Genomic DNA, 27,958 nt, shown 5'->3' on the forward strand with positions numbered 1-27,958 from the left:
CCACCCTAATTTAGGTATAAAAAAAACGACTTACAGTACACCAAAACTCAACATAGTCTAGGAACGGAAGTCGTACGTAACCCGAGGACCACCTGTAATGAGATCTAGTAGCAAAATTCCACCTCTGCAATGATAATAATGCTTACATTTTGTATTATTTTAGCAACATGTGCATTATTGTTTGCAGTGTGAGCCATGGAATGGTGATTTTGCAACATTTAAAATGGTTTCCACCCCAATGTGTGTACTTTGGAATGCTTGTATTGGATAGCTTCAACTGTGCAGGCAAGCCTAGTGACGTGTAACAAGGATGGGTGATGGGCTCTCCTTCCATAATGAGCCATTGATTGGTGTTGTGTTTGGAAAATTTAGGACTTAAACCAGCAGTGTCAAACCTTCCGGGAATAGTTTGAACGACGTGTCGCCCCTTGCTTCTGCGCTGATTGATAACCGTCACTCACTTGAAACATTGTTGTTTAACAGCAAAAGACAAAAAAGCAGCCTAAAAGCACCTAAAGGCATGTAGATTCCCGCTGAAGTGGGAGCTACGGGAGCTAAGATGAAAGCACTCAGTGAATTATCTTGTCAGCAGCTAATTCCATCCTTCTGGGCTAATTATGTGGAAGTGATGGCTGGTGTTTTAGCCAAGGCCGCCCTTACTTAGACTCCAGATTAGCGGGCGTGGGGGTGGGCTTTGATTTTATAGCTCAATAACACACCTCGCTGCTCTTCAGACAAAGGTAAACTCATTTATTCTGTGGGCGCACTGCGTTTGGGATTAGGTGATATGATCTGAAACACTTAGGTGAGAACCCTGATGATTGTGAAAGATCCATGATGCCTGAGGTCACAGCTCAAATTTGTCCACGTTCTTGAGTTCATGCCGAAAGGAAGGCCGGCACATTCACTGCGAAGACAAAAAAAGACAAACACGTTAGCGGCTGTAACGAGCTTTGCGGATGGCAGATCAATGGCGTCTTTGTCCCACTGGAAGGTCACTGCACTGAGAGGAACTAGCTCGCTCGCCACTAAATCACGGCCACAAATCCATTCGCTTGTTTCCTGGTACATTTTTTAATTGTGTGCTCAATTAAGCTGCACAATTCAAGGCGAGCACTAAAGTACCTGAAGTGTTTTTGGGGGGGGATAGCGGAATCGAGTTGCCATTGTTGCCGCTAATCGCGTGTCGTTTGGAGATGCTGATTAATGTTTCTCACTGTGAGTCTAGAGAGGCAGTGATTGCTTTCATGATTATGCAAATGAGCCCCCTTACTCTCCCCCTTCCTCAAAGTTGCGATCATACGGCGTGCCGAGGTATGAGGATAATAGATGGCAATGAATGAGGTAATTATTATGAAATGGCGTGTGTGTCAGTGTTTACATGATGAAGGGGGTTGTTTATCTGGAGGAAAAGCGTGTTGTGTGTTGGTTGTGTATTAGCGTTTTCTCCCCTGTACAACATAGGTTACACGTCCTACATTGCCTTCAAAGACAGTGATTAGCAGCTCTTTGATGAGCTCTTGCTGTCCTCAGTCTCAGTCACCTCTTGGATAAAACATGTCTTAAACGTGCAGGGAAGCCCAGACTTCCATCTCCCTGCCTACTTCGTCCAGTACCCCCGGGAAGATCCCGAGGTGTTCCCAGATCAGCTGAGAGACACAGTCTCTCCAACATGTCCTGGGTCTTCCCTGAGGCCTCCTACCAGTCGAACCTGCCCTGAACACCTCCCCAGGGAGGCGTCCAGGAGGCATCCTGACCAGATGCTCAAGCCATCTCATCTGGCTCCTCTCAATGCGGAGGAGCAGCGGTTCTACTCCGAGTCTTTCCCAGATGGCAGTGCTTCTTAACTTATCTCGATGGGAGAGCCCATCCACCCTACGGAGAAAAAGAATTTTGGCTGCATGCACCCGTGATCTTGTCCTTTCGGCCACTATGCTCTGGAAGCCGTTTTCAAAAAATACCATTTCAGGGCACCCAGAACGGCGTTGCCGTGTGGATGAAAGGCTGAAATGATAAAATGCATTACCATTTGGACCTGAAAACGTTCTACGTTGGCTCTATTTTCCTGCTGCCCTCCGTCTCCTCTTGAATAAAATGTCACCTTACTGTAGTTAGTAGTTCAATAAAGAGAAGTAAACACAGGAAACACTTGTTATCCTCCATTGCTGTTTTCAGGAGAGCAAACTGAGTCCAATGCTAGTCCTAAGCTCGTCCTAAGACGCCGTACGTTTTGTGGTGGTCAAAATGTCCTAGCTTTTGGTGATGTTGTTGATGAGGTTTCTGCGTCGAATGATGATGATGAATGTGCTGTTTATCATCCAGCGGTGCATATTAGCACAACCTCCAGTCCTTGACATTTTCATACTAATGGCCGCGTCTCTTGGCGGCCGCCATGCGTGACAAGCTTCTTCTGGCTCATCTGTCAAGAGGCCCGTTCTCCAACTTTCTTCAACCGAGACAGCTTGTGTAATTGCAAAGTTGAAAAATGTAGACACTCACACAGACCACAGAGCTGTGTCTTGATGTTTCTCCTGTACTGACTTTCTCCTTGCAGACCACCAAGGCGGTGCACAAAGGCGACTTCCCGTTGGCCAACATCGCCTCTCGACGCGCTCTCTTCCTGGCCGCCCTCTCCATCACCATCGGTACCGGCGTCTACGTGGGGGTGGTGGTGGCGCTCATCGCCTACCTTTCAAAACCGGGACACATATAGCGGCTGCTCGCATTCACCCTGGGGAGAGCCGCAGAAGGAGAAGAGCCGCCTCGGGGGAGACCAGCAGTGCTGTTGCTGCAAATTTGGAGAAAAGTTTTTGGGGGGGGTTGGCTGTACAGTTTTCCCTTCCACCTTCCTTTCCTTTCCCTGCAGACTCCCTGTCAGCCAGAATTAGCACAGCGACAGGAAAAAGGGGTCACGCTGGAAGGATTTGGGCGGCTTTCGTGTTGTTGAGACTTGGAAAAGTTTTGAGGAATGGATGTTTATCAAGTGGGAGCCCAGTTTGCATTCTATTGACTTCATCCTCCCTTGGACTTTCTAAACTTCCAAGAGGTGGAAGGAGTAAAACACGTCCGTGAGCACCATAACAAGCAGAAGGACCCCAAAAATCAAACCGCATCTTTGTTGTCGTTTGTGCCTCCCGTCTTCAATTGCCACCCGGGATCCTAAAGTTAATAAACAGGCGAAGGACTTTGAAGAAACACCAAGACTGATTACAGCATTCTTTCTAAAGCATAAAATTGAACTTACCAGAACTTTTTACTTTACCTAAGGGAAGATGTGACTACCCATCTGTCAAAGTCTTTCTCGAAAATCTAACACCATCCTCTCATGCCAGATGTTGTTTGCTTACAATCCAAGTGCGCTTTCTCTGTGTTCATCCGCCCCCCCGTAGTCTAATGACACCTTCATACATCTGCCTGTACCTGAGTGGCAGCGCGGGTTGCTAGTGGACAGGGATGTCAAAAGCCATTACCCCAATTCCCACTACACTATTCGTGTCCACTTTTATGCTGTCGATGAGGTAAAACAATTAGCAACCACCTCCCTATTCAGCTACCCCCATGAAAAGTTCAACTTTCACCATAAACGCTCCCATTTGTGGACCCACATTGGTTGGATTCTGTGGCAACTAGGTTCTTTTTAATTATCACCATTATCCATCCATCCATTTTCTATGCCGCTTATCCTAATTAGCGTTGCGGGGGTATGCTGGAGCCTATCCCAGCTGGCTTCGGGCGAGAGGCGGGGTACACCCTAACCAGCCAATCGCAAACAATCATTCAGACAAACACTCATTCACGCTCACATTCATACCTGTGGACAATTTAGAGTCACCAATTAACCTAACAAGCCTGCTTTTGGAACTTTTCATCGGTGGCGCCCAGGCGAGCACCAATCAGCGGGAGTTTTTATTGAGGATGCTATTCAGTGCTATCTCGCAGGTTGAACATGGAGGAACAAATAATACTTGCCGTGTCAGATTTCCCGTAACTATTTGACATCTTTCTGAAAGAATATAGAAATAGAAATAAATAAGGAGCGGCATGGGAACTTGCTGACGCCAGAGTAAATATAGCAGGTAAGTTTACACAGACATTTATGTAACTTTATTCTGGATACTAGCAACATCTTGTACGAGCAAGAGTACACGATCAACACCGGTCACTTTTCCTCCTCTCAAATACTTCGATACCCCCAAATTCCCTCCAAATCTGACAGCCAATCAAACCCATGGGAGACTCGTAATTCGCTCTGGATGCTCCCCGCTGTAGATGGCCACAGCTGCTTGAGGGTATGCTACACCTTGGCGATGGGTTTTGCCAAAACGCAGTGGTTTGTCGCCTCCCGTGTGTGGAGCCCATAACGCCCTACCCCCATGAGAAGGTCAACATAACACAATTCACCATAATGCAGAATACGTGGGAGCTCTGAGCCTGAATGCAAGACGGCCCCTTTTGGGGGTGATGAAAGACAAACGTGTCTGGTAGTGGGGCGCCATCCCATCCATTAGTTAAGGACCCCAGAGTACGGGTTCTGTGGCAACTAAGAAACATTTTTCCATTTAATTATGACCACACATATTACATATTTTTTGATTATTTGAACGTTTTTGACCTTCAAAATGTTCTACCCCGCTGTCCTCGCCTGACGCTACACCACAGCCCTGTACCCAATGTTCCTTCAGTGGCCAGATTGGCTAGAAAAACATGACACAGGAAAGTTTGTTGGGAAACACAAGTCATAAATCATGTGAATGTTGTCATTAAGAGGCGCGTCTAGGTCTGCTCTGACACAGCGTCGGATTTAGCGGCAATAAATTCGGCTTTTTGTCAGGCGTGTTCAATCAACTGCACGCTGCCATGCATGATTGATACATTTTTTGTCCTCGGTTATGTGAAACAAAAAAGGTAAATTGAAATTGATCGTGTTGGAAAGAGAAAATCAACTGAGCGCAATGATTTGACCCTTGTTCAAAAACAAGCAACATTCAGTGAGACATGAATAAATGACACAAGTCGGGAGCACTCGATGTAAAAAGGCTTATTAATTACCGAGCCGCGAAAGCCGCGTTCAAGCCGCGAAACCACAAGAAGCAACATTCTACTTAGCTTCCCGGCATCCGTCATACCTGACATTTATGGAGCACAATTAGCTCCGTGTAATGGCCTCTTTTTTTTTTTGTTCCCAGAGAATGTGCATACTCTCTGGAGTGTGGCCCTAAAATAGCACAAGCACATTAATTTCAATAATAGGCATGGTGTCAGCGGCATGGAGTAAACCATCCTCTAAAGAAGTCTCCAAGAGGAAACACTCCGATGCTACATGCTAATTCCAAGGTGGACATCTTTTTTCTTTAAAGGAAAACTGCACTTTCTTGGGAATTTTGCCCACCATCCACAATCCTTACGTGAGACATGAACACACACGCCTTTCTCTTTTCTGCTAACATTTACGTTCTCCTATCCCACTCCGTAATGTTAGGTTGTTGTGTGTTATATATCACATCAGTTCACTTTTCCTTTAATGCAAACATGTGGTCTTTTTTCAGGATTCAAAATGGAGGGGCTGCGCTTCAGGCCAAAAGTGGTTAACGACCTTTCACCTCATGCTTTATGTCATATTGCGTGCAGGCAGCCTGCTCTTGTGCGATGTGTTCAGGCTCGGTCGGGCTGTGGGGTTTTTTTTTGTGTGTGGTTTTGTTTTGATTCTCCTCCGTCATCCTAATGAGCACATGAATGAAAGATGTTTTATGATATTATTTATGTTTGTATTCATGTTTTAGGATTTGTGTGTGTGTCGGCAGCGTGTACATACTGGAAATTTAATGGCAAATAAATCTGAAAATAAGGGCCTTTCTTTCTTGAAAGCTCGCATTTGTGTTTCTTTGGTGGATCACGTTCAAACAAGGCGAGGTGAGAAGTGGCTCAGTCAGTCATTGAGATGCATGTGTTGTCCTTAAAGCAACAGCACACTGACTCATAGTGTGGGCGTTGTGTTCGCTGAGCAACGCGCACACACACAAACACACACTCAATGTCACTACTACATCAGAGATGCTCGCATGACGCTAACAAGCAAACAACAACAGCAATCCCTTCTGGACGCTCGCATGATGGAGACTGGTTTCGGGTGAGCATGCAGTGGGTGGGAGGAGATCCCATTATGGACTGGAGGGGTGGGTGAGTGGGTGCAGGGTGGGGGGTACGGTGGGTGCAGTGAGTCACCCACTGCTGCGTCTGGCGTTGTGCTGCAAATGTAGAAGAAACAGCCTATTCATATCAATTTAAATATTTATTTGACTTCATTTTACATCTACTTATCATTTTTTGTGGAATTCTTACAATAAAAAATCATGAATAAATAATCAAAAACAATTTTTATACAGTATCTGATTTAATATATTGCATACATAGTTTTTAGGTAAATGAAAGAATGAAAAAGCAATTGCCAAAATCACTGTATTATTTGATTTGATATACTTAGGATAATAGGAAAATGGTAATAAAGGAACGAGACATGTCATAAAAATAAAAAATAAATAATATTTTTAAAGCTATTGGGACAATGAATTTCTGTATTTTGTGTGTGTCACGAGACACCCAACTCACGAGACGATGCACGAGATTGGGTACATAGAACGAGACCGGGCGAGATCTTAACATTACAGAAAAGTACAGTGAAAAAATGTGACTGGACAAACAGACTTTTTTGAATTAGCCGAGTCACAAAACAATGCAGGTGCGTTTTGAAATGTTTATTGTCCCACAAATTGACGCTGAAAGATATTATTGTCAACATTTTTGAGACCAATTAAACCACTGTTGTGATGATATACTGTAAAATAATAATAATAATAATAACACAGCTCACCGTTTTTTTGTTTTTCCCTGTCACGGCTGTCCAGCTGTCCTTTGATTTTTGAAAGATTATAATAAAAACACAACATCATTGGACATCAAGCAGCTGTTTAACTATGATGGAAAAAACAGCCCCACGTCACTCCCTGACGCTGTGAACCCCAAGGTTGGTTGGACTGCAAGGTGTCCATAAAGCATTTAACTCATTCAATACCAAAGACGTATTTAGAAGTTTTTATAAACACGAATGCCCGATCTCAAAGACGTATTTATATGTCTTTTACATTTTTTTGAGCGCGAGGCAAGAAGATGTGATGACGCAACTGCACGCTAATGGATGACAAGTTTAGAGCAGTTTTAAGCCATAAAAACATGTGTCGCATGCAGAAGGTTTCGCATTGTAGGGAAATTTTAATGCGCGCACTCGCGTGCACACACGCAGTTGAGTTCCAAATGTAAATATTGTAAATAGTTAATGGTGTTATATTTTTAAATAAACTGTTATTTTGATGTAAAACAAAACTTTTATGTGTTTTTTATGTTGTGGCATAGTTGTTTAGATACTGTATATATATATATAATGTATCGTTTCACAAAAAGCTGTCCCCGTTTTAGTCAGGAACTGATACTTTCCAGAAACGTACCTATGTTCTACTGCTGATTACTCAAGAACAGAAAAAAACTTTATGATGAAAAGATGAAAGACGGGAGTCTAATCCTTCTTTTGGTAGGTTCCATGTTTATATAGCCATAGAACATATACTATGTGTGCCTTAAAAGATCAGTCAAAATCATCTAAAATGGGCGGAACTGAAGGGATTGTCTTTTGAAAAATGGCTGGGATTGAATGAGTTAATATACGCTAATGTGTCCTAACCATAACCCTAGTGCCTTGCACACTGCCACTTCCATATAACGTTTATTATCATTCATAATAGCAATGACATAGTTCACAGTCTTAATTGGCTTCTGGCTGCCCTCTTCTCACCATCCAGCATTTCTCCAAACTAGAAATCTCATCACATTTTAATCTTTTGAGATTACTGTTTAGTTTTACTTCTGGTAGCATTTTACAAGTTTTTTGTCACATTTTCTATGTATTATTTTCTGTGAAAATTTTATTGTAATTATAATTTGATTCATATTCATTTATTTGTTTTTAATATGAAGGACTAAGACACCGGTGGCGGCCCGGCTCGGGTGGTAGAGTGGTGCAACCAGAAGGTTGCGGGCTCAATCCTCTATCCTCCCGTGAATAAATAAATGGCAATATAAATATAATAAACTAACAAAATGTATTATAATCATTTTTCAATATTCTATTATCATGTTTTATTTTTTTCGCATCATACCTTTTGACGTATCTTATTCCCGTTTGTCTGCAAGCCTGCAGAAGCGAGAAATGGAAAGGCAGGAGTGATATAACTGAATTTTATGGATTTTGGGGGGTTGGGGGGTGCCCTGCGGAGCACGCCAGATGCTTGTGTAAAGATTTATTTATCAATTCCAATGCAAGCAGAGTGAGAGACATGAGATGTTTTCATGTACTGATATTTGCACATGGTCGCTGGAGAACGCCGGCTGCCTTCGAGGAAGCTTTATACATTTTTTGGGGAGTAAAATAAGGCAGTAGTGTTTTATAAATGTTATGTTTTGATCTAGATCCCTACCACATGCTAACTAATGTTTGAAAAGCTGAATGCTAATGTATGGAAACGCAGGGTAGAATGCATTAAACTCACTCAGTTACTTTCCGACAATGCTATTAACCAGATGCTACATTATTGTTAGCATCAAGCTAACACTAGCTTTGCTGCTATGTCACCAATCATGTGCATAAGCCTGCTCCGTGTCATATTTGGACAATTTGACATGTTTATAAAAACATTTGCCATTCTACTGTAGGAAGCATTTGCTTGACAAATTTCATTATTTGGATGTGTAGATCAATATCCAACTGCCATTTTTGCTTAACACAAAAAGACTCAGGCTTGTTAGCTTGACGTGAGCTTGAATAACAGAATTATCAGGCTTAGTTCCAGTTAAATCATGTTACAGAATAGACAAACCACGGCCACAACTACCGCTGGTTGACACTTGAACCTAGAATATTGATTTTTTTGTAATCCTGATTGGCTATTATTTCACACAAACTATCGCTAAGATGGTGTAGCCTAACTCCTATCATAGGGTCAAAAACACATGAGCATAAAGTGTAATCAGTTTCATTAATGAATGCTCATTATCACAAAAAACAAACTTCTAGCTAGGAAACAACTGTAAAGTAACACTTTTTATTGCACTTCTAGCCTTTTTGTCCTGATTACTGGTTAGCATCAAGGTTCAGCAATGCTACATGAAACACATTCAACTGATTAACATTCTGACAATGTTACACACTTACACACACACACACACACACACACACACATGCAAACACACAATGATTTCACTTAGCCTCTGGCAAAAACATTTCATTTGGAAGAAAAGTAATTTTGTTGTTTTTCCCATTTCGGTGTGTGTGTGTGTGTGTGTGTGTTTGTGTTTCTATTTGCCTAATAACCCTGCTAGAATGATGCCAAAAACAACAACAACAAGTTGTGTGGAAGTGATAGAGGCCAAGAAGATCTGCTTCATATTTTTATACTTACAATGAATGCCTGGCACGGCTTCGTATGCAAAGCAAGGTGCTGTGTCACAAATGAGATGAAAGTGTTGTTTCATTAGTGCTAACATTAAAAGAGGAAACGCTGAAAAAGTCGCCACTGACCCTGCAAAACGGCATCCACTTCCTGTGTCTGCACCATTCCCCGAGGTAAACTCGCCGTCGTCGTCACGGTAGCCTGAGTTAGCAGCGGTGACGCGATGGCACTTTCTGCTAGTGAACATGAAACGGCAAGCGAGAGCGACACTTTGAATAATGCGCCCACCCTCCCACATGCTGGCTGCCGTCATTATCTTTAACAATGCACCCGGCCCGCTGAGAACTTAGCCTGCGGCCGCCGTCGCAATCCTCTCCCTGTGCATGCGTGTGTGTGTGTGTCAGTAAACAGTGAGTCTGGTGGCGGGTTCAGCATTGTGTTTTGTGTTTGTCGCCGCTCATAAACAAGTCATTGTTTCCTCATCCAGAGGCCGCTAGCTAATGAGCCCAGAAAGTTGATTCCGCTTTAGAGTCTCGACTAAAAACAGCCTTAACCACCCCACGTCCCCAAAAAAAGAATACAACTACTTCATACCTTTTGGTGCCTTCTTCAGGGTGTCTAAAAAGTTGTTAGTCATGTGACTTCTCAGAAAGGCTTGCAAATGGAAAATCTCATTGATTTTAAACATGCACCGAGCGAGAGCTTGGCTTCACCATTAGACCTGGGAGGGCAACAAGAAGTCCTGCCGTAGTCCTTGCAGACCTGGACTACGCAGATTACATCTGCCTGATGTCTGACCATGCGGAGCAGGCACAGGAGCAGAGTAGAAGTAGAATGTGCCAGAGTAGGACTCAGCAAGGACGCAAGGAAGACCGAGGTCGTCACGCTCTGCATCCCTCTGAACCATCAACCACTCGGGATGGTTGGGGGCCGTGCTCTGAAGGAGATCAATGACTTTCAGTATCTGGGATCGGCCCTATGGAGCAGGACTTGGAGAGTCCTAACTAGCATGAATGCCGTTTGGAAATCCAATCTTCCCCGACACAATAAAATCAGCTTCTTCCAAGAAACCATCGAGTGTCTTCTACGGCTGTGAATCATAGACCCTGAAGCATCTGCATGGAGAGCTACCAGGGTCCAAGCGGTGACATCCAGCAAGCAAGCTGGTGCTATGAGAGCCAATTCACGGGCACCGACCTAGAGGACGTCCCATGCCAATGTACGTGGATGTGCTGAGGAGAGAGGAGTGGAGAGCTCTGTGGAACTAGCAGGGTGTGTGGAGGATCTACACGACTGGAATCATCGTTGGCAAACCCGCCTGAGGGTGACCTAGAGAGAGACCGATTGATCGGTCGGCCAACAAATTGCCGCAGATTTCCTTCATTTTGGGCGATCAACCGATTCTTACATATGAAACATATGATCTTATCTACCTCCGCAAAGGTCTGAAAGTCAGCCATTGTCCCCTTTTGCTCTGCCAGACTGGCAGCTAATAATCGAGCTAAGGCTAAAGCTAAGCTAGTGAGAGCAACGAGCTAGACACCAGCCCACTGTTAGCGTTTATGAGCAGTGTAAAGAGAAAAGATATTTCGTCATTTGGATAGCAATTTTCTAAACCTTTCATTTATATTTGAGAGAGCTTCCTCATGTGCAGTTAAATCAACAAGTTTGTTTTGTTTCATCGGTACGGTTCAATGCTTTTCAACAAAATAACATCAAAATATTGAAGGTGCATGCTGTCAGTTATAAAAAAGAATTAAAAATCGGTATTTTGAAAATCGGTGATTGACCAGAAAATTGTAATCAGTGACATCGGAGAAAAAAAAGAGTGTTGCGGGATCCAGCAGAGGACGCTGTCGCACTCTACATTTTCCAGCAGGAAGATGCTTTGACAAAACATGATGCTAACCACGTTTTGTAAGTACAATTACTGTATATTGTATGCCTATGATTGTTTCTTAATGTGTAAAACTGAATATAAAATATGTTTAACAACTGTCAGTGGCATATTATAGGGTTGAGAGCAGGCGTCTATGAACTCAACTTACCTGGGGGCTGCTGGAGGTAGAGTCTGCTTGAGGCTGATTCACATCAAGTATTCCACTGGGAGTGCTTCCGGTATTTACTTGTAAAAGGTTATGTGTTTAAAGGTAACATACGGTACTTCTTTATTATTCCTCATAGTCGTAGTAGCGGTTGCCCTATGTGTGTTTACTTTCCTGCTACATGTTGTGCTGTCATTTTTGTGTTTGCACCGTGACTGTAGTTAATGTTCTGTGTAGTAACCCCTTGTTCATTTCACTGAGTGACAAGCTCACTTCGATTTCAGTGTTGGCTATTGCTGGCCCATTACAGAGCCGCTTCCTTTAAGCAATCAAGGAAGTGCCTCTGATCAACTTTTGTGGTTCTGCGAGGCAAGTTCGAAACCCCTAGAGCAGTGGTTCTTAATTGGTTTAACTACAAAACCCACCATCACCCTCAATGTCAACGGCCAGCTGCCTCAGCACACACTTTGTGCCGGCATAGCAAGCAAAGAACACAGACAAGAACACAAGGTGCATTCACAGACATAGGGTCCTTATATTATAATTTTTTTTGCCCAGGCAAAGACCTGCGACTCACTGAAAACGGCTCCATGACCCAACCAGTTGAGAATAACTGACCTAGAGTATGAAAAACCGACATTCTTTATGTATGCGTCCATTATTTGTGGTTTTCCGCCATTCGCAGGGGATTTTGGAACGTAATCCTGGCGACTGTATCCATAAATAATGATTAGGTAAATGATGTACCTTCGAGGACACAACCAATCACTGGTCTACACAGAGAACTAGACACGTTAAAGCTGTGGCACATTAACAGCTCCTTTTAAATGCCTTTTAAAGTGCGCTGGGTGCATTGTCTTTGCACGTACAAAAGCCGGCACTCAATAGAGCTTGCCGGGGATAAATGGCGCTTCAACGATGCTCCGACCTTCCGCTTTGCCGCAACAAGATAACGGTCGATGAGTAGAAAAGGTGGAGAATGTCGCCACGGTTGTTGTAGTGGCCTTTTAATCAAAGGAAGACATGAGCGGCAATGAGCGAATGGCCTTTACAGCTCGCCGGGTGCCATCGACCTCCCGAATGGAGGAAGAGAAGAACGGCCTTGGAGGTGTCGTAAATACCGCCGGCGAGAGTGACAACAAGAGAGCGAAAGAAAGCGGATCGTTGGTGAGTGAGCTGTCCATAAAGCAGAGAGAGACAGGCAGTCAGGCAAGTAGAGTGAATGAAGACAAACCTCCCACAGCCAAGGTCACCTGACTGACTGACTGCCTTGTGTTGTTGCCTCTAATTGACACTTAATTATCTTCTTCCCCGTCCAGTGGCCACCGAGTCTTTGTGGAAGCTCTGTTGATATCCCCGAGGCGAGGCCCATGCTGCTGCAAGATCGATCATACTGGTCGGTATGAAAGACCCGTTGTTGAAGATCTCCTGTTATGTTCTGCTGTTCTGTTTGAGTTGTGCCTTTTTTACTTCCCTGTGCTTTCCTGTTAGACTTCCTGACTTCCTGCGGGGGCGGTGCCATAAGGCGCACCTTTACAATTAGGTGTATTTAGTCTACCTTGCTACAGGAGGAGGCGGGAGTGTACTGTACTTTGTACTGTGTTCTTTTCATGCATCTTTCCCCAGTCAACTTAGTCTGTTTTTTGCTTGCCAGTCCTGCCAGTAGTTTGCTGCTTTCCGTCCTCCTGGCTCCTCGTGACACCGTCACATGCTCACCTGTTTTGCAACATCCACCTTAGTTTTTGCCATACATCATTTTGGGCATAAAGTTGACAGTTGACAGCATTCTCGTCTCTCGTTCTGCAGACTCCTGCTGGATCAGTCGGGTTACATTGGTGCCATGACCCGGGTAAAAGTGAGGTTTAGAGGTTTAGGGGGTTGGTGTAACGGGTGCCAGCCAGTGTGGCCGTGCGGCTGTACATATGTTGGTAAACCTCACTCCCTGACATGTTAAGAGTTGCACTAGTCTGCACTTTTGGCTCAACAGCTAGCACTCTCGTCTCTCATTCTGCAGATCCAGGTCGATAGTGGGGCTGGCTGAACTCGGCGGGTAAACATGGAGCAGGTCTCCAACCCTGCCCCTCATAAACCAGCGAAAACCAACTGAACCCAACATAATGGATGACTTTGGTGAGAGGCAAGGAAAAACTCTCTCAAGGGAGAAAGGTTCAAACGGAAATGATGCAATTAAATGTTAATGATCATTATTTTAAAAAAAATCAAGACAGTGAGCCCAGAAAGATAAAATTCTTCCCAGGTACAAAATTTGCATGGATGCAGATATGTCCATTAGCCATGGGAACTGTTTCGCATTTGCATAATGTTAGCAACAGTATAGAACATGCATTACCTGGATTTATTCCCATTTCGGGAACAAACTAGTCGGGTCATAATTACTTCTTACACAATTACACAATGGGTTGTGCTTCAAATGCTAGCATTTGCTAGCATACATGTAATGCAGATATCCTCAAAGTTTTATAATCATGAGACAAATGGTCAACGACTTATGGACAATTAGTCGCCAAGTCTCGCCCATGCCCCAGTAAAGATGTTTTGCTTGACGGCAGCCATGTTTTTCAACCAATCTTCCTCAGATTTTACCCACATGTGCTTGTCAGTCCTCTAATGCTATGTATCAAATTTTGTTGTGATTCAGTTAAACACCCTAAAGTTACAGTGGGTGCATTCTGAAGAGCGCATTGAGCTGTATGGGAAATTTCAAGTCAATCCCGCTTACGGACAACCACGCGCTGTATTTTTTAGAAAAATAATAGCACGTGCAACACAGTAGGGAAGCATGTTTTGACAAATTTTCACCCTTTTGTGTGCAACGGTTCAGGAGTGGAAGAGTTAGCTTACACACACAAAATACATGTACCAGAAGCAGTAGCACAACATAAAAGTATATCCTGAACATGCAAATAAGGCAGATTGCTGTGTGGTTAATTGCACTCAACTATGTCACTTCACCACAGTGAACAGTAATGGAAAAAATGGAAGCTTTTGCTCACACTGGTTCCTTCCAAAAACTCTCTGAAATGTGCTACAAAGCACAGTTGGAGTCAGGCTAAAAAGCTTCCGACTGCCTCGTTCTGAATGAGCCTGCCGCTCTGCCGTGAATCAATCCCGAATTATTCCGCGAGTTGAAGCCTCCAGCTGTTTAGGCTGCCGGGGGAAAAAAAACCTCGCAACCGGGTCAAAGGGTGTCCGTGAAGCATGGTGGCTGAAGAATCAATGGATCGAGCAAGCTGCAGCGGGTGAGATCACAGCACTACATACACTGTAGCAAACATGGTAGGACTACCTATACAGTAGCTAGAAATAGTTAGCATCAACATACTGAAGGTGCACCACCAAGTTTTGTATCATGCACATCAACATCTTGATCAGGGTCCAGTGAAAACAAGCTGGTAAGTTCACAGAGAGACGCCCATAATTGGCTTGTGTTTGTTTCCACCCTTATCAGCGTATTACTTTCACGGCTAACTTGGAACTAATTAATCAGGGGAATAGAGGGATGGATTGGGATTTGCTTCCCTCTCTCTCTCACTCTTTCATTTTCAGTGTACAGTAAGAGGTCGAAGAAACAGCAGGGGGAGGTTCTTTTGAGTATTTTTGGACTTAAGAGGCTCTATCTATCGTACATGCGTAATCTGTTTTGTTTGAATGATTAGAGATGCTCTGCGGGATCTCATTTGAATGCAAAACAGCCAAATTTCATTTAGTGAAGAAAAAAAAAACTCCCTATGTTCAAATAATTGCTTTGATGTAATCTGGGCATTTCATCTATTAACGCCGCTGGGTGTTCTCCAGTGGAAACTGGTGCTGTACAATGATCAGACATTTGTCCTTTTCCAACAACTCACACAAGGGAAACGGGGAAGTCATGTAATTTAGCACAAGTACATACAATGGTATGCAAAGGTTTGAGCACCACTGACAATTTCCATCATGTTTGTTTAGAAATCATTGGGTGTTTACACATCCGCAATTGCATTTTGGTGTATGAAATAACTCATAGACTGATGGTTTATTGCATGACCAGAAGATGTGCAATATGCATCACCACAGCACTTTATTCCAAAATGAAACTTGCTTGTCCAAATGTTCTTCTGCATACGTCAGGCGACGAACTACAATTTCATGTTCTAGTTCTTCGGAAGTGGTCTGCGGGCTGTCTTTGACAGTTCTCACCATCCTTTGCCTTTGCCTCCCTGATATTTTTCCTAGCCTACCACTTCTGGCATCAAAGGGATAGGTCGGATTTTTTGACATGAGGTTGTATACTACTACGGTTCTCGTCACGGATCTCCGACCAGACCTGGACTCACGGGACCAATAAGTCACTGTTGGTGTAATGTACTGCTGATGGGGATGTCATACAACTTCATGTCAAGCTTTTTGCACAGCTTTTTGTAGCCTTGGTGTAAACCATGATGTTGAACAAACTTCATTTTCAGGTCATTTGACAGCTGTGTTGAGGATCCCATGTTGGCCTTCTTCACAGGAGATTCAAAGAGAAAACCAACTTGCACCCGGCCACCTTAAATACCTTTGATTAGATGATTAGATGCATCTATCTATGAAATTCCAGGCTTGATGAGCTCACAAAACCCATTTTGTGTTCCAATTAACCAGTGTTAGGTAGACAGAGGTATTCAAATCAACAAAATGACAGGGGTGCCCAGATTTCTGCACCTGTCTAATTTTGTTTTGATGCATATTGCATATCTTGTGTTAATCCAATACAACTCATTTCACATCAGTAATGTGATATATCTAAATGAAATAATCGATCCAAATATCCATTGATTTAGTGATAAAAATGATGGAAATTGTCAGGGGTTCCCAAACTTTTGCATCCAACTGTACTTGAAACTTGGTCTTGAAATGGCTTGAAAATCTGACTTTCGTTTGTATTTCATTTGTAAAGAAGAGCCTTGCTAAATTTCAGAAGTAACACATTCTTCATGCCCCAGCGGGAAGTTAAATGGACCGAAACAGAAGCCTCGCAGGAGAAGATTGACTCCCACCCACGCAAAAAAAAAAACACCGAGAGGGAGTGTGCGCCCAAAGCTGGGAATTAAGTCACATCACCACCAGAAATAGTCAGACAGAAATGTTTGCATATTGGCTGTCATGTGGGTTATACACCAGCGTCCTCTATGAGAGACCTCTGTTCCAGCTCATTGCACACAAACTGGAAATAGAAGCCTTTTTTCCCAGGCAGAGCTAGGTAAACGTTTCCAGTAATAAATACAATGTCCAATCTCACCGCAACACTATTCTATTAGATTCTATTAGATTTTGCATGATGAAGAAACATAATGGAGCTGCTTATCGAGCTAAAGGCAATCTCGCACTCTCAAAAGTCCAACATTGTAATGTGGTACCTTCAAATCCTCTACTTGTGTACCCTTGACACTTGATATTCACATTATGAGAAGTACCTTGTCATAGAAAGCTTCTGTTGGACTTCAATAATTGACCTCAAATGATACATTAGTGTAGACTGCACTGTGGGTGAAAGAAATGTGGTGTTTTCATATGGAGAAAAAAATACTGCCAGATCCTATCCACCAGGGAAACATCCGTCCGTGTTTGCTCTCAGTTCTTCTTCCAACTGAAATAATTTAGTAGCTGAAATAACAAATGTTAGCTAGCTTGCAGGCACGGCGGCATAGCTCAACATAGTTCTTGTCACTTGTTGCTAGGCAGAATTTGTGTGGCATCACCTGTACACACCAAGCAAGATTAGAAAAAAAAGATACAGACAAAGGCAAGAAGAACCGGCGAGAAAGAAGTCAGAAAAAATGTCAAACACTAATTAAGACCCAAAACAACCCCATATGACTCATGTCATAGCTGAATCACACAGTGCATTCAATACGTAGAGTAATCCCTCTACACTTTGCACTTCCAATTTTGCGGCTTCACTCTATTATGTTTTTTTTCAAAAATATATTCATTAATAAATCATGCTTCTTTTGTGGTTGAATGCAGCCTATTTCTAGTCAATATATGCATACTTAAGCAAATTTTATGTATTTTTTTTAAATTCATTAATTTTCAAGCATAAAAATGGCTAAATGAAGTCAAATACAAACATTGGGCATTCAGAAGACACATTCAAGGATGTTGTGATGATATGTAGTATTCCACACTAGTCACTAGGTGTCAGCAATGTTACTATAATATTGTGTGAGACACACAAGCACCAGACTTGCTCGGTGGAACAACAGGCTTTTATGGCAGGTTTGAATGATCTCACAACAGGCACAATAATCCCTAACCCACACCAAGCTAAAACTCAACTCTGAACCCCCAACGTCACTGCCTGTCCGCCCCTCACTCAGCTTCCCCAGCACTGGAACACATTTCCAGCAACACACATGAGCACCAGTCTTACATTTCCTCTTATTATGTCTACTATATTGGGTAATAGGAGTGTAAAGGTGACTATAGGGGTGTTTTTCATGTCTAGAAGGCTCTAATATTCTTAAAACCCATATTTAGAAGGTTTTGTTTGCTCTAAGTATGAAAATATTTGATATACAAATGAAAAAATCCTCCTTTGCAGAAATGAAATTATCACGGTCAGGTTTGGAACCAATTAACCGTGATAAAGGAGGGATTACTGTATTGGGCAAAATAAAGTCACCATCTTTTGAGTCAAGTAGGGGGCGCTCTTTTACAGAATTTTTGAGTTCTTTTTTTGGGTTGCGTCACACGTTTCTACAAGCACTTGTTGCTAGATAGAATTTGTATGGCATAATCACTCATACCCCCAAGCCAGATAAAAATCAAAATATGAAGAAAGGACAAGGACAGCCAGATGGAACAGTCAGAAAAAGTCTGTCAGACACTAATTAGCACATAAACAAAAGCGGTACCATGTGATTAATGTCACAATTGGATCCTGACTCTGTATTGAATATAAAAAAACATGTACTGGCCAGAAAATGCAGAATAACCAGTGAATGTTTGTAGACCTCAGAACCTCTTGTGGACGACCTGGACCAACACAAGTTAGCCTCCAAACTCACACAAAACAAGCGCACTACAATTTAAATCAAGATCCCATCCCGCGTACCGGAACAAAGCACACAGCACACGTTCTGTTTTGCAAATCGTACGCCCGTCTGACATAATTAAAGGTTTGAGTCAGTCTCTGGCGAACGAATGCTAATTGCAGGTGCAGACTGTGCGCCGCAAACACAAACAGCAGCTGGTTCACGCTGAGAGATTATTTATAACACCGTTGTTTACAAGGAACGCCATTGCAGCTGCACGCACAGCAATGTTCAACATCAAACCCTAACATTCTACTTTTTGTAACGGGACCACTTGGATGAAAGTCAAACGTTTCCGTGTGTAATCTGTCTCTGCCCACCACAATTCAGAAGCTATCACACCCATGTGTCCATATAGTTTGAACGCCCACAAGGACAATTACAGGGGAACATTGACAGGAAGATGTAATTATAATGTCATTAAATGCTAATTAAAAACACGACTGTCGTAATCCCAGCGGGGCCACCGACTCAACACTTTTGCCATTTGCCAGCTCAGTAAGTCCACAAGGCTTAGAAGGCTTGAGACGCTACTGGTGGACGTGGTCATTGGGAAAGACTGTCTGTTTTTCCGGAATTCTGTGAAGAAATCAGTATGATAAGGCATGGTAGGCTGCGCTATCTTATGGTGTTGTATGGTATAAAGTAGGGATGTCAATCTCTTTGTAGTAGACGATTCGATACACATCTAGATACATGGGTTAAGATACATATAAGATACATACATATATTTTAAAAACAGAATACAGATTCAATACGATTCTACGGTGATGATGGTGACATTAATCCCATTATTGGAACATAAAGATCCAATTCTGTAAAAGTGTCTTTGTTTCATTATTTCAGTATTTTCATATCCCCAAGCATGCTGTAAGGCAGGGGTCCCCAACCACCGGGCCGCGGGAAACATTAAGGCGCAATGATTACATTTTAAAAAATATTTTAAAAAATCAAATAATTTGTAAATAACTACATCAAATTTTATGTCAATGGATATATCAATTTTGGAAATATGAGCCATTATTTTATTTTAAAAATAATACACAGTTAGAAATCCCACAGTTTTTGCATGTTTAAGTTGTCCCACTTCGTTTGATGGTCCTTGAACACACCATCTAACTTTTTATTTTCCCCAATAGACTACTGTATTTTTCCCCTTTTTCTTTCACCTCATATTTGCTCCCAAATGCTGATCCTATGTGGGAATGCATAAAGGTAAGATTTGATTATGCTATTGAGTGCTAATGTGCTTATTTGCTAGGTGCAGCTCTCTGAAAAACAAAGTCCAGGCTGGTACTGGTGGATGGTGGGTCGGTATTCATTTAGTGCTTTTAATTTGATGTTGTTCCTGTCTTAGTTTTACACAATACATAATAAATAAGAAAAATTAGTTCACTACAATTTATGTATGTTCTTCTGATGTGTTGAAAATCTTTCCCGGTGACGAGCTAGCCACTGCTAATGCTATTTATATCTGTTCTCCTCTTTGGTCATGCTAAGCTACAGAGCGTGCGCGACAATCATTTTACTCGTCTTGCAATACCCGGTGCATGTCCCTACAGTAACATTAACAGCCAGGATTTATGGCTGATTCTTATCAATCCAAGTGTTTGCTACCAATGCAGCTGCATCTCTCGCTTGTCAGACCCGATATCCGGTCGCATTAGTTTATCGTTCACAACCCTACTATAAAGTATCACATACACCAATGTTTGACCATTTTGTGTCTTTTGCAACATTTCAGTTCAACGTATCAAAGTAACCCAAGCCGTTTCAGAAACCAAACTCTCCTCGTAAATGTAAATCCAGGCTAATGCGTGGGGCGAGGGTATCTGTGGTGTGTAGCATTGCTCAGTTCTGTGGGGAATATGTGGAGGACTAAAGTCATGCAAATGGCCAAGTAAACAGCCGTGGGTGGTGGGAGTATTAGCAGAGATTATACAGGTGACGCCCTGCAGGGCTGGCTGGCAGCCATTAGCATCGATACCCTCCTGGCTTTGGCGCGCAGGCGGCGTGAAGCTCCTAAGCCCCCACCCCCCCACCTCCCCGTTCCTGGGGGCCCACCCCGACACTCCACTCCAGATGTGCATCTAAATTAAGCCCGCCAACATCCGACGAGGGCTGGAATAAAAGGCTTAGCACCCTTATTTGCATGCTGGGTGTGCACCGGCTGGATTGGGAGGAGGTTATTTCGCGACTCGTCGTGTGAGCCCCCGCGGGCATATGCGCACAAAGTATCTTGTTAAAAGCCGAGTCAATTAAACTTGCAGCGCCGTCTTCTCAACCCCTGCGCTTAATTTCACATTTGCATCAGATTAAAAAGCAAATGTCAGGCGAGGAACATCCGAAAACAAGCCACTTTTGTGATAAATTGCTTCAGCTTAGAGCATTGACTTGTTTGTGTCAAAACAGTGTGACATTAATTATTTTGGCATCAGACACTTTAATAACATCCTCATTTGTTGTGCCTGGCGTAGAAATATGAGCTCACAAAGGAAAGAAGGAGATGAAGCTTTATGTGAGAATGCATTGATTGCCAATTACAGCGGCTTTAAGCACCGTCTCGGTTCAGGTTTTGGAACAACTATCGATCATACCTGTCAACTAGCGGTGCAATGGTACAGGTAATCCATAGTATTTGGCTACCGTTTCGATAACATGTTCAAAAACATGTTGATGTTGGGGCCCAGGAGGCGCCCTTCAGTGTCTCTGCTTTCTGTCCGCTTTCACGGAGACTGCCCTTTTTAAATATGTACACTGTAAGAAATGGCTCATTACCTCCTGGACAGGCACACGCAAGCACACCCACACAGTGAAAAATGTAGAATCGTCCCTCGTTTATAGCGGTTAATTTGGTCCAGACCCGACCGCGATAAATGAATTTCCACGATATACAGTAGGATTTGTTTAGTTTTTTTTAAGACGGTTTTAAACATTATCAGAGCCCTTTAGACATGAAATAACACGCCTATAGTCACCTTTACACTCCTATTTTTCATTGTTTACATCACGTTGCGCAACTCTTATGCTGCTTGCTAGTCAGCTAGTGAGCTAACAAGCTAGCGAGCTAACCAGTTGGCTTCAAATTTATTTCCTCTAAACTTAAGAAGCCAAAACTTACCACTTCCTCACGGAATGGGTGGAGAACCTTTTTTCACTCCATCACGTGGGACATGTCATGGCTGGCCGCATGGCTTCATGCAGTGTTAAGGTCATGTAAGATAATGTTTTGTGTCATTACTGCCACCTACTGACCAGAACACTGCATTTCACTTGTCTTTCATTATGCTTTGACTAAAAATAGACCATAGTGTACCACAAAAGAGCCATCATTTATTCATGAATTAATTTCTGAAAAAACCTGATATACAGTAGTGAGGGACGACTGTAACGGTCTGGTATTTTACCGTGTACTGTTGCATCCCTCCCGTTTTCATAGGGAAACTACCCTATTTTGCCCATTTTCTTTCCCAGCTCCCTCCCGTTTTCATAGTTTCCCGTATTACTCCCGTATTTTAACTTTCATCCCAATTTTCCTCTGCCGAAGCAGCACAGCTTCCGGACTGCTTGTTGGAAACTACAATCCAGAATTTCCATTATTTTCCCTCATTTTCTCTTTTTTCAGAAAATATGCTATTGATGCCCTGAGGGCGGGGGGGTTCATACTGTGCCTTTGTGTGGTACTTTTTTGACAGAGTGCATTTGTGGTGCCACTGGGTGAGGGGTGTGTAGAAACACACCCTTCTCTGAATTGCACGTGTCTTCTCTTCTAGCAGGGAGCTACTTTTTGAATGCAAATTGGCTCAAAAGCGACAGCAATTGATCCCCCCTGAGCATCCAAGAACTCCTCCATCAAATCTGGGATCAATTTGCAGAGCCACACTCATCAAATCCTCCGCAGCTCCCAAAGACTTGTTGGAGTCATGAAGACATTCTCTTATAGATCTGCGACGTCTGTTGAATAAATGTGAGCTTGTGTCAGTGCTTTCCTCTGGCTGACAATGATGAAATATTCAAGCGTCTTTTATCAAGTGTGTCTTACAGAATGCTTCTATTTAGACTGTGTGTGCACCCGCATTTGCCATCGCTGGAATATGAAATATGCAATTAGCGATACGCTTTGGGCCTCGGGGTGCCTTACAGTTTCCACACTGCGTGCCAATTATTAATACATCCATACATGCCATTGGACTAATTACGTGTGAAATATTCCATCAGAACAAACAACGTCCTCCATTATATGCTATGCTATGCTATGCAAGATCTGGTATGGTATAGAACAGTACACTGTATGCTGAGGTCAAGTCTGGTATTGTATGGGATGATACGCCATGCTATAATAAGGAATGGTATGCTAGAGTATGCCATGCTATAAGGTACAACCATGCTATGGCGTGGGGGAAGTTTTTTCCTGAGAGTGAGCAATCACGACTCCTGTTGTATTGTATTGTATGTACTTTATTTATCCCACAGCGGGGAAATTTACTGTTGACTAGCTGTTTAGCTTCCTATGTAGTAGTTAGGGGTGTCACGAGATATTCCGTTCACAAGACGAGACGATACACGAGATTGTGTCTACGAGACAATATTTAATAAGAAAAGTACAATTAACAATTAGTTAATTTGATTACCCGTTACTGCGTTAGAACGCTGTTATTTTTATCACGGCTGATCTTCCATGCGAAGTTATTAGCAGAATGCATGGGGTGTCTCCTGGCAGGGCTTTTGTTCCTTCAACGCTGCCTCGAGGGACACGCGGCGCAAACACATCACACGTTCCCGGCGTAAACATAGGGACTAGACTGGAATAGTCATGAGACACAAAACAAACTCAATGACAGGAAAGTTGTGTTAGAAATTCCTGAGAGCGCTTGATGGCGAATGTCCAGGAATACGACAACGAATAACGACGTGACATTTAGTGATTTCTACTGTATATGGAAATGAGGGGAGATGCCATGGAAGCCGGTTTGGAGACTTAGCCAAAACATTCACAGGTTACTTTCCTGTCATTTGATCTTTTTTGCAAGAAAGGTGAAGGGTAAGAAGATTGCAGGATCACAGCACATTCCAATTGCTAGCTTTGACTTCCTGTCACAGGCCTTGCAGCGCAATGGAAATGGACTCCCTGTATAACTGCTAACCTAATAACCACATAATCATATCCGTATGTTGACCAGAAGATTAGCGTGTGGTCCATGCAAGGTAGAAGATGTTCTCTTGTGCTCGCCCATGATGATGGCCGCATGTAAGTGAACATTTGTCTAATTTTAGGGATGGTAATCAGCCACGGGTTTGTGCTGCAATGCAAAAAGACTTCATCTATGCACACACACTTTGCATTTCTTGCTTGTTGTCAGGAGAAACCTTGTAGGTTGCATTGAGCCGACCCTACCCAAAATCGGCACCCAAAAGCGAGATTTGATATGGGTACCACCTCCCAACCCCCCATCAGCAATTTACATACGCTTACAAAAGAAACAGGTGTGTCCCATTCCATATGGGACATAAAGATTGTGGATGATTGTCACATTTTGTGTCCCTGCAGTGATCCCGTAGCATGGGCGTTACACCTGAGCAATGTGGTGTAAACAAAGAATAGGAGACTGTGTAAATTCACTTGAAATTCACTTCACTTCATTAACAAGGGATGACTGTAATTATACTGAAATTCATTTTTTTCTGTTTTTTTGCGCCCCCTGGAGGCCACAGCCTATATTGCCTCATGGGCCAGCTGGCTCTGCAACACTTGTCCTCATCTTGTACCACAGCAATATAGAATAAATGGCAATGTATTCCATGAGGCTTGTACGCTGCATGCAGGTGTACCTAATGATGTGGCCCATGCTCGGAGATAAGAGGAAAAATACAAGGAGAAGCGAGTTGCTTTGTTTTCATTAACTTTAAATTAAACGGAAGTTTCCCCCCGTGGGCCGCAGCTTCAATCCGGCTTGATTTATTAGCTTTGGAAAAAGAGCGCGGGAGTTGCGCAACAGATGACCATCCAAATCCCGTGAGTGCGAGCTGGGCGGCACGTCCGATTTGAAACAAGCCTTATCCGTCTGGAGAATATCAGGCGCATTACTCATTATCGGCCGAGAGTGTCTCCGCTGGCAAACTGACACCGGATGAAGCCGAGCCATCAAAAGAGACGCTCCGGGGGAACGCCCCGGCCGCACGGCAAGCATCTCCATGCAATCATACATCGCTCCCGACTGGCTCTTAGAGCATCCATCTCTCCTTCTCTGCCTTTATAGCTTTTTAATCAAGTCGGCTCACCACCAGCGCTCGGGAAGGGAACGAGATCGGGACATCAGAGCAGTGAGATGTGGGACGGAGAACCACTCCATCCTCTTAACGGCGAGAAAAATGGGAGGCGAGCCAATAAGTGTGATATCGCACTTAAACAGCAACAGGCCGGATGATATAAATAAAGATAACTGAGGGATATCACCCGGGAAATAGGATCTTCCTCTTATTATAACTAGCGATCCCCAGATAACGTGTGCATGTGCCCCCTAGTGGCTGTGAACAGCATGGGCATGACATTAGAAACATCTGATTGGGTTTTTCATTGATTATTGATTTTCTTTTTTATAGGAGGTGTCACAAGATCTCGAGATTAAAACGTGACAAGATTTCTCGTTCTGAAAAGGCACTAGGCCTGGGACGATAATAACTGAATCGCTCGGGGTGTCACGGGACACGAGACCGTACACAAGGCTGGGTCTATGAGGTGAGACGAGAGATTAACATTACTTTTAAAAAAAGTACAATGAAAAAACATATGTCAGTACAGTAGACGCCCCTACAATGTAAATAATCAGTTCCGAGAACCTTTATGTTATAGGGATTTTATGTTATAGGAAGTGTAAAATACATGTAAATAGCCTAATCCGTTACAAGATCTTCCCAAATTCACCCCTTTGGCCCTTCAAAATATTCAAAGTCCACCAAATATGGTGGGAAAATACAAGAAAACGTTAGCATAAACATAGTAGAGTAACATTCCAATATAAAATAAGGTAATAAATAAGATTACTGTAAATGAATAAAACTGAAAAATAAAAACAATCCTACCGTTCACGAGATGTCTTGATCAGGAGCGCAAGTGGAGGCAGGAAGGAGGAGGAGGCCTAGCCTTGTGAGCTGGTCTCACAGACAAACGCACACGCACTACACGATAATGCTGTGTGCAAAATTTTAATTTGTAACTTAACTTAATTGTTTAGGTTAGTTTAAGGGAGACTACGAAGAGGAAGGAGGTTGAAGGGACAAGCCTGTCTCTCACACAAACTCACGTACGTGCTGTATAACTCAGCCAATGAGATGAGAGCGTAGGCGGTGCCCCGATAATCAGCCAATGAGATGAGAGCGGAGGCGGTACCTCGAAAATTAGCCAATGAGAGCGTGATGCGTCAAAAGGCGTCACCCAGTGTTAGTCTGAACTTGCACCGACTTAAGGCATAAATAAAGTTGATTGGAAAAAAAAAAGACTTGACACTTTATGTTATATGGAATTTCTTCTGTAATACGAAGCAAAAAGTTTACATAAATTCTTTATGTTTAGTGGAATTTATGTAAAAGGAGGTTTATGTTATGCGAGGTACTACTGTATATTGCAATCTACTAATTTAATTTCTACTACATTACACTCTTCTACACTTTATGTGTGTATGCTAGCGGCCCCGCCTCCACCCACCGAGACAAAGAGACTGTATGACTGACAAAAGGGCTCACTGCATGCACGCTGTTGTTCTATGGAACAGTGCTGAAACCGATGCACAGAGTGAACTCTCTTCCTGACTGGAGGCGAGAGACAATGAAAACAGACGCGCATGCACATGGCAATATATTGAGGCCGGCAAAATGATCCAGGTCGTTTTCATTTAATGTGTCACTTATTTATTATTGTTATGATCCAAGGCCTAATGTCTGAATGAGAAATGTTGTCACGCTTTAATCTTGAGAGATCTTGTGACACGAGATCTCGTGACACCCCCATGAACCACACAATAAATGAAAATTGGAGCATTTTGCCAGCTCAATATATTGCCATGTGCATGCGTGTCTGTTTTCCTCATCTCCCACCTCCAAACAGGCAGGAAGAGAGTTCACTCTGTGCATGGGTTTCAGCACCTTGGCGCCTTTGTTCAATGGAACAACGGCATGAACGGAGTGAGCCTTTTTGTTGTGTTTTGCTTTTTCTTTGGCTTTTCATGACTTATTTCCAAAAGACGTGCCGCCATCATGGATGACATCACATGGTTAGCAAGTTAACAAGGTCTTACCTTCAGGAGCTCAGTTCACCATGCACGTCATCTGCTAACATAGACAGTGGTTAGCTTCTTTTTACACTGGTGTGACAGCTGATAATGCCAAAATGTGACTTAAAACAGTGCCTGTACAGATAATAAAGGCTTGCGGTGGTGACAGTTTTACCCTGTAACAGCTTAATTCTGATTTACATTGTTTCCACGAGCTTTGGATACAGCTGAGGGTGGTACTATTACCATAAAATCTATACATACGTGTGAGGGAGTTTCTCTCTTTTCACAGAAAGCAATCCAGCAGTCTCTAGACAGTAACAAGGCATCGCCCTAGATGAACAAATACAACGAGACACACGAGTTCAGGGCTCCCCTGGCTTTCTGTGTGAAACGTTATACACTTGATTGGATGTGACAATGCTCTGTTTCAGTCCTCTGAGACAAACAAACACACTACCGGTGTGTGTTATTCAGCTGTATTATTTTTATTACCATTACCAATACACTAAATGGTATTGTTAATCTCTCCCCGGAGAAACAAACTGGACGAATAGCAGCAATGTGTCTCATTACCAAACATGTGCACTTGAACGCAGCACACAAGCAAGCAAACTCAGCTAGCAGAGATGTTCTACCTGTCGACGGCAGGGGGCGATAGCCTGCTTTTGTTCAAGCAAATCAATAAACAAGAAGGCATGGTGTCAAAGGAATGTATAAAATCATCATTGTTTATTTTTAATTATTTTAACAAAAACTTTTACACGTATAAATATCCTCTAAAATATCCCTGTGTCACCAAGAAGGTTAGGAAAGTTAGCTGTTATGTTGCTAGCTAGCTAACATGCTAAATTGACAGTAATGGAAAAGCATTGACATTACCGCACTACCACCTGAACTACAGTTATTAAATGTTAAGAAACTTATTATAGCAAATATTTACCATTTTAAAAAGGTACAAACTTCCAAAATGGCTCAATTAAAACTCTTTCACCCAGGCTGTTACTGACGATATAGTATCACAGTAGTAGACGGCTGTATTGCCAAGGGTCCTATGTAGTCCAGGTCAATTA

General features: G+C 42.9%; 1 protein-coding gene and 1 long non-coding RNA gene across 2 annotated transcripts in view; one reads left to right on the plus strand and one right to left on the minus strand.

Annotated features, from left to right (window-relative positions):
• syndig1l (synapse differentiation inducing 1-like) overlaps positions 1-6,127 on the plus strand; it is a 38,259-nt gene extending 32,132 nt beyond the window's left edge. The window contains exon 4 of the mRNA XM_054762041.1: positions 2,555-6,127. Coding sequence (XP_054618016.1) covers positions 2,555-2,713 — 159 coding nt within the window. The 3' untranslated portion in view covers positions 2,714-6,127. The remainder of the gene's footprint in view (positions 1-2,554) is intronic.
• LOC129172387 (uncharacterized) lies at positions 96-27,932 on the minus strand. Its single transcript, XR_008567000.1, has 4 exons — positions 27,829-27,932; positions 27,150-27,218; positions 26,910-26,940; positions 96-907 (listed from the first exon to the last, which is right to left on the minus strand). It is a non-coding gene; the product is annotated as an uncharacterized LOC129172387 (long non-coding RNA).
• Positions 27,933-27,958: the final 26 nt, after the last annotated feature.

The sequence above is a fragment of the Dunckerocampus dactyliophorus genome, chromosome 19 (assembly GCF_027744805.1).
Source record: "Dunckerocampus dactyliophorus isolate RoL2022-P2 chromosome 19, RoL_Ddac_1.1, whole genome shotgun sequence".
Taxonomy (NCBI): Eukaryota; Metazoa; Chordata; class Actinopteri; order Syngnathiformes; family Syngnathidae; genus Dunckerocampus; species Dunckerocampus dactyliophorus.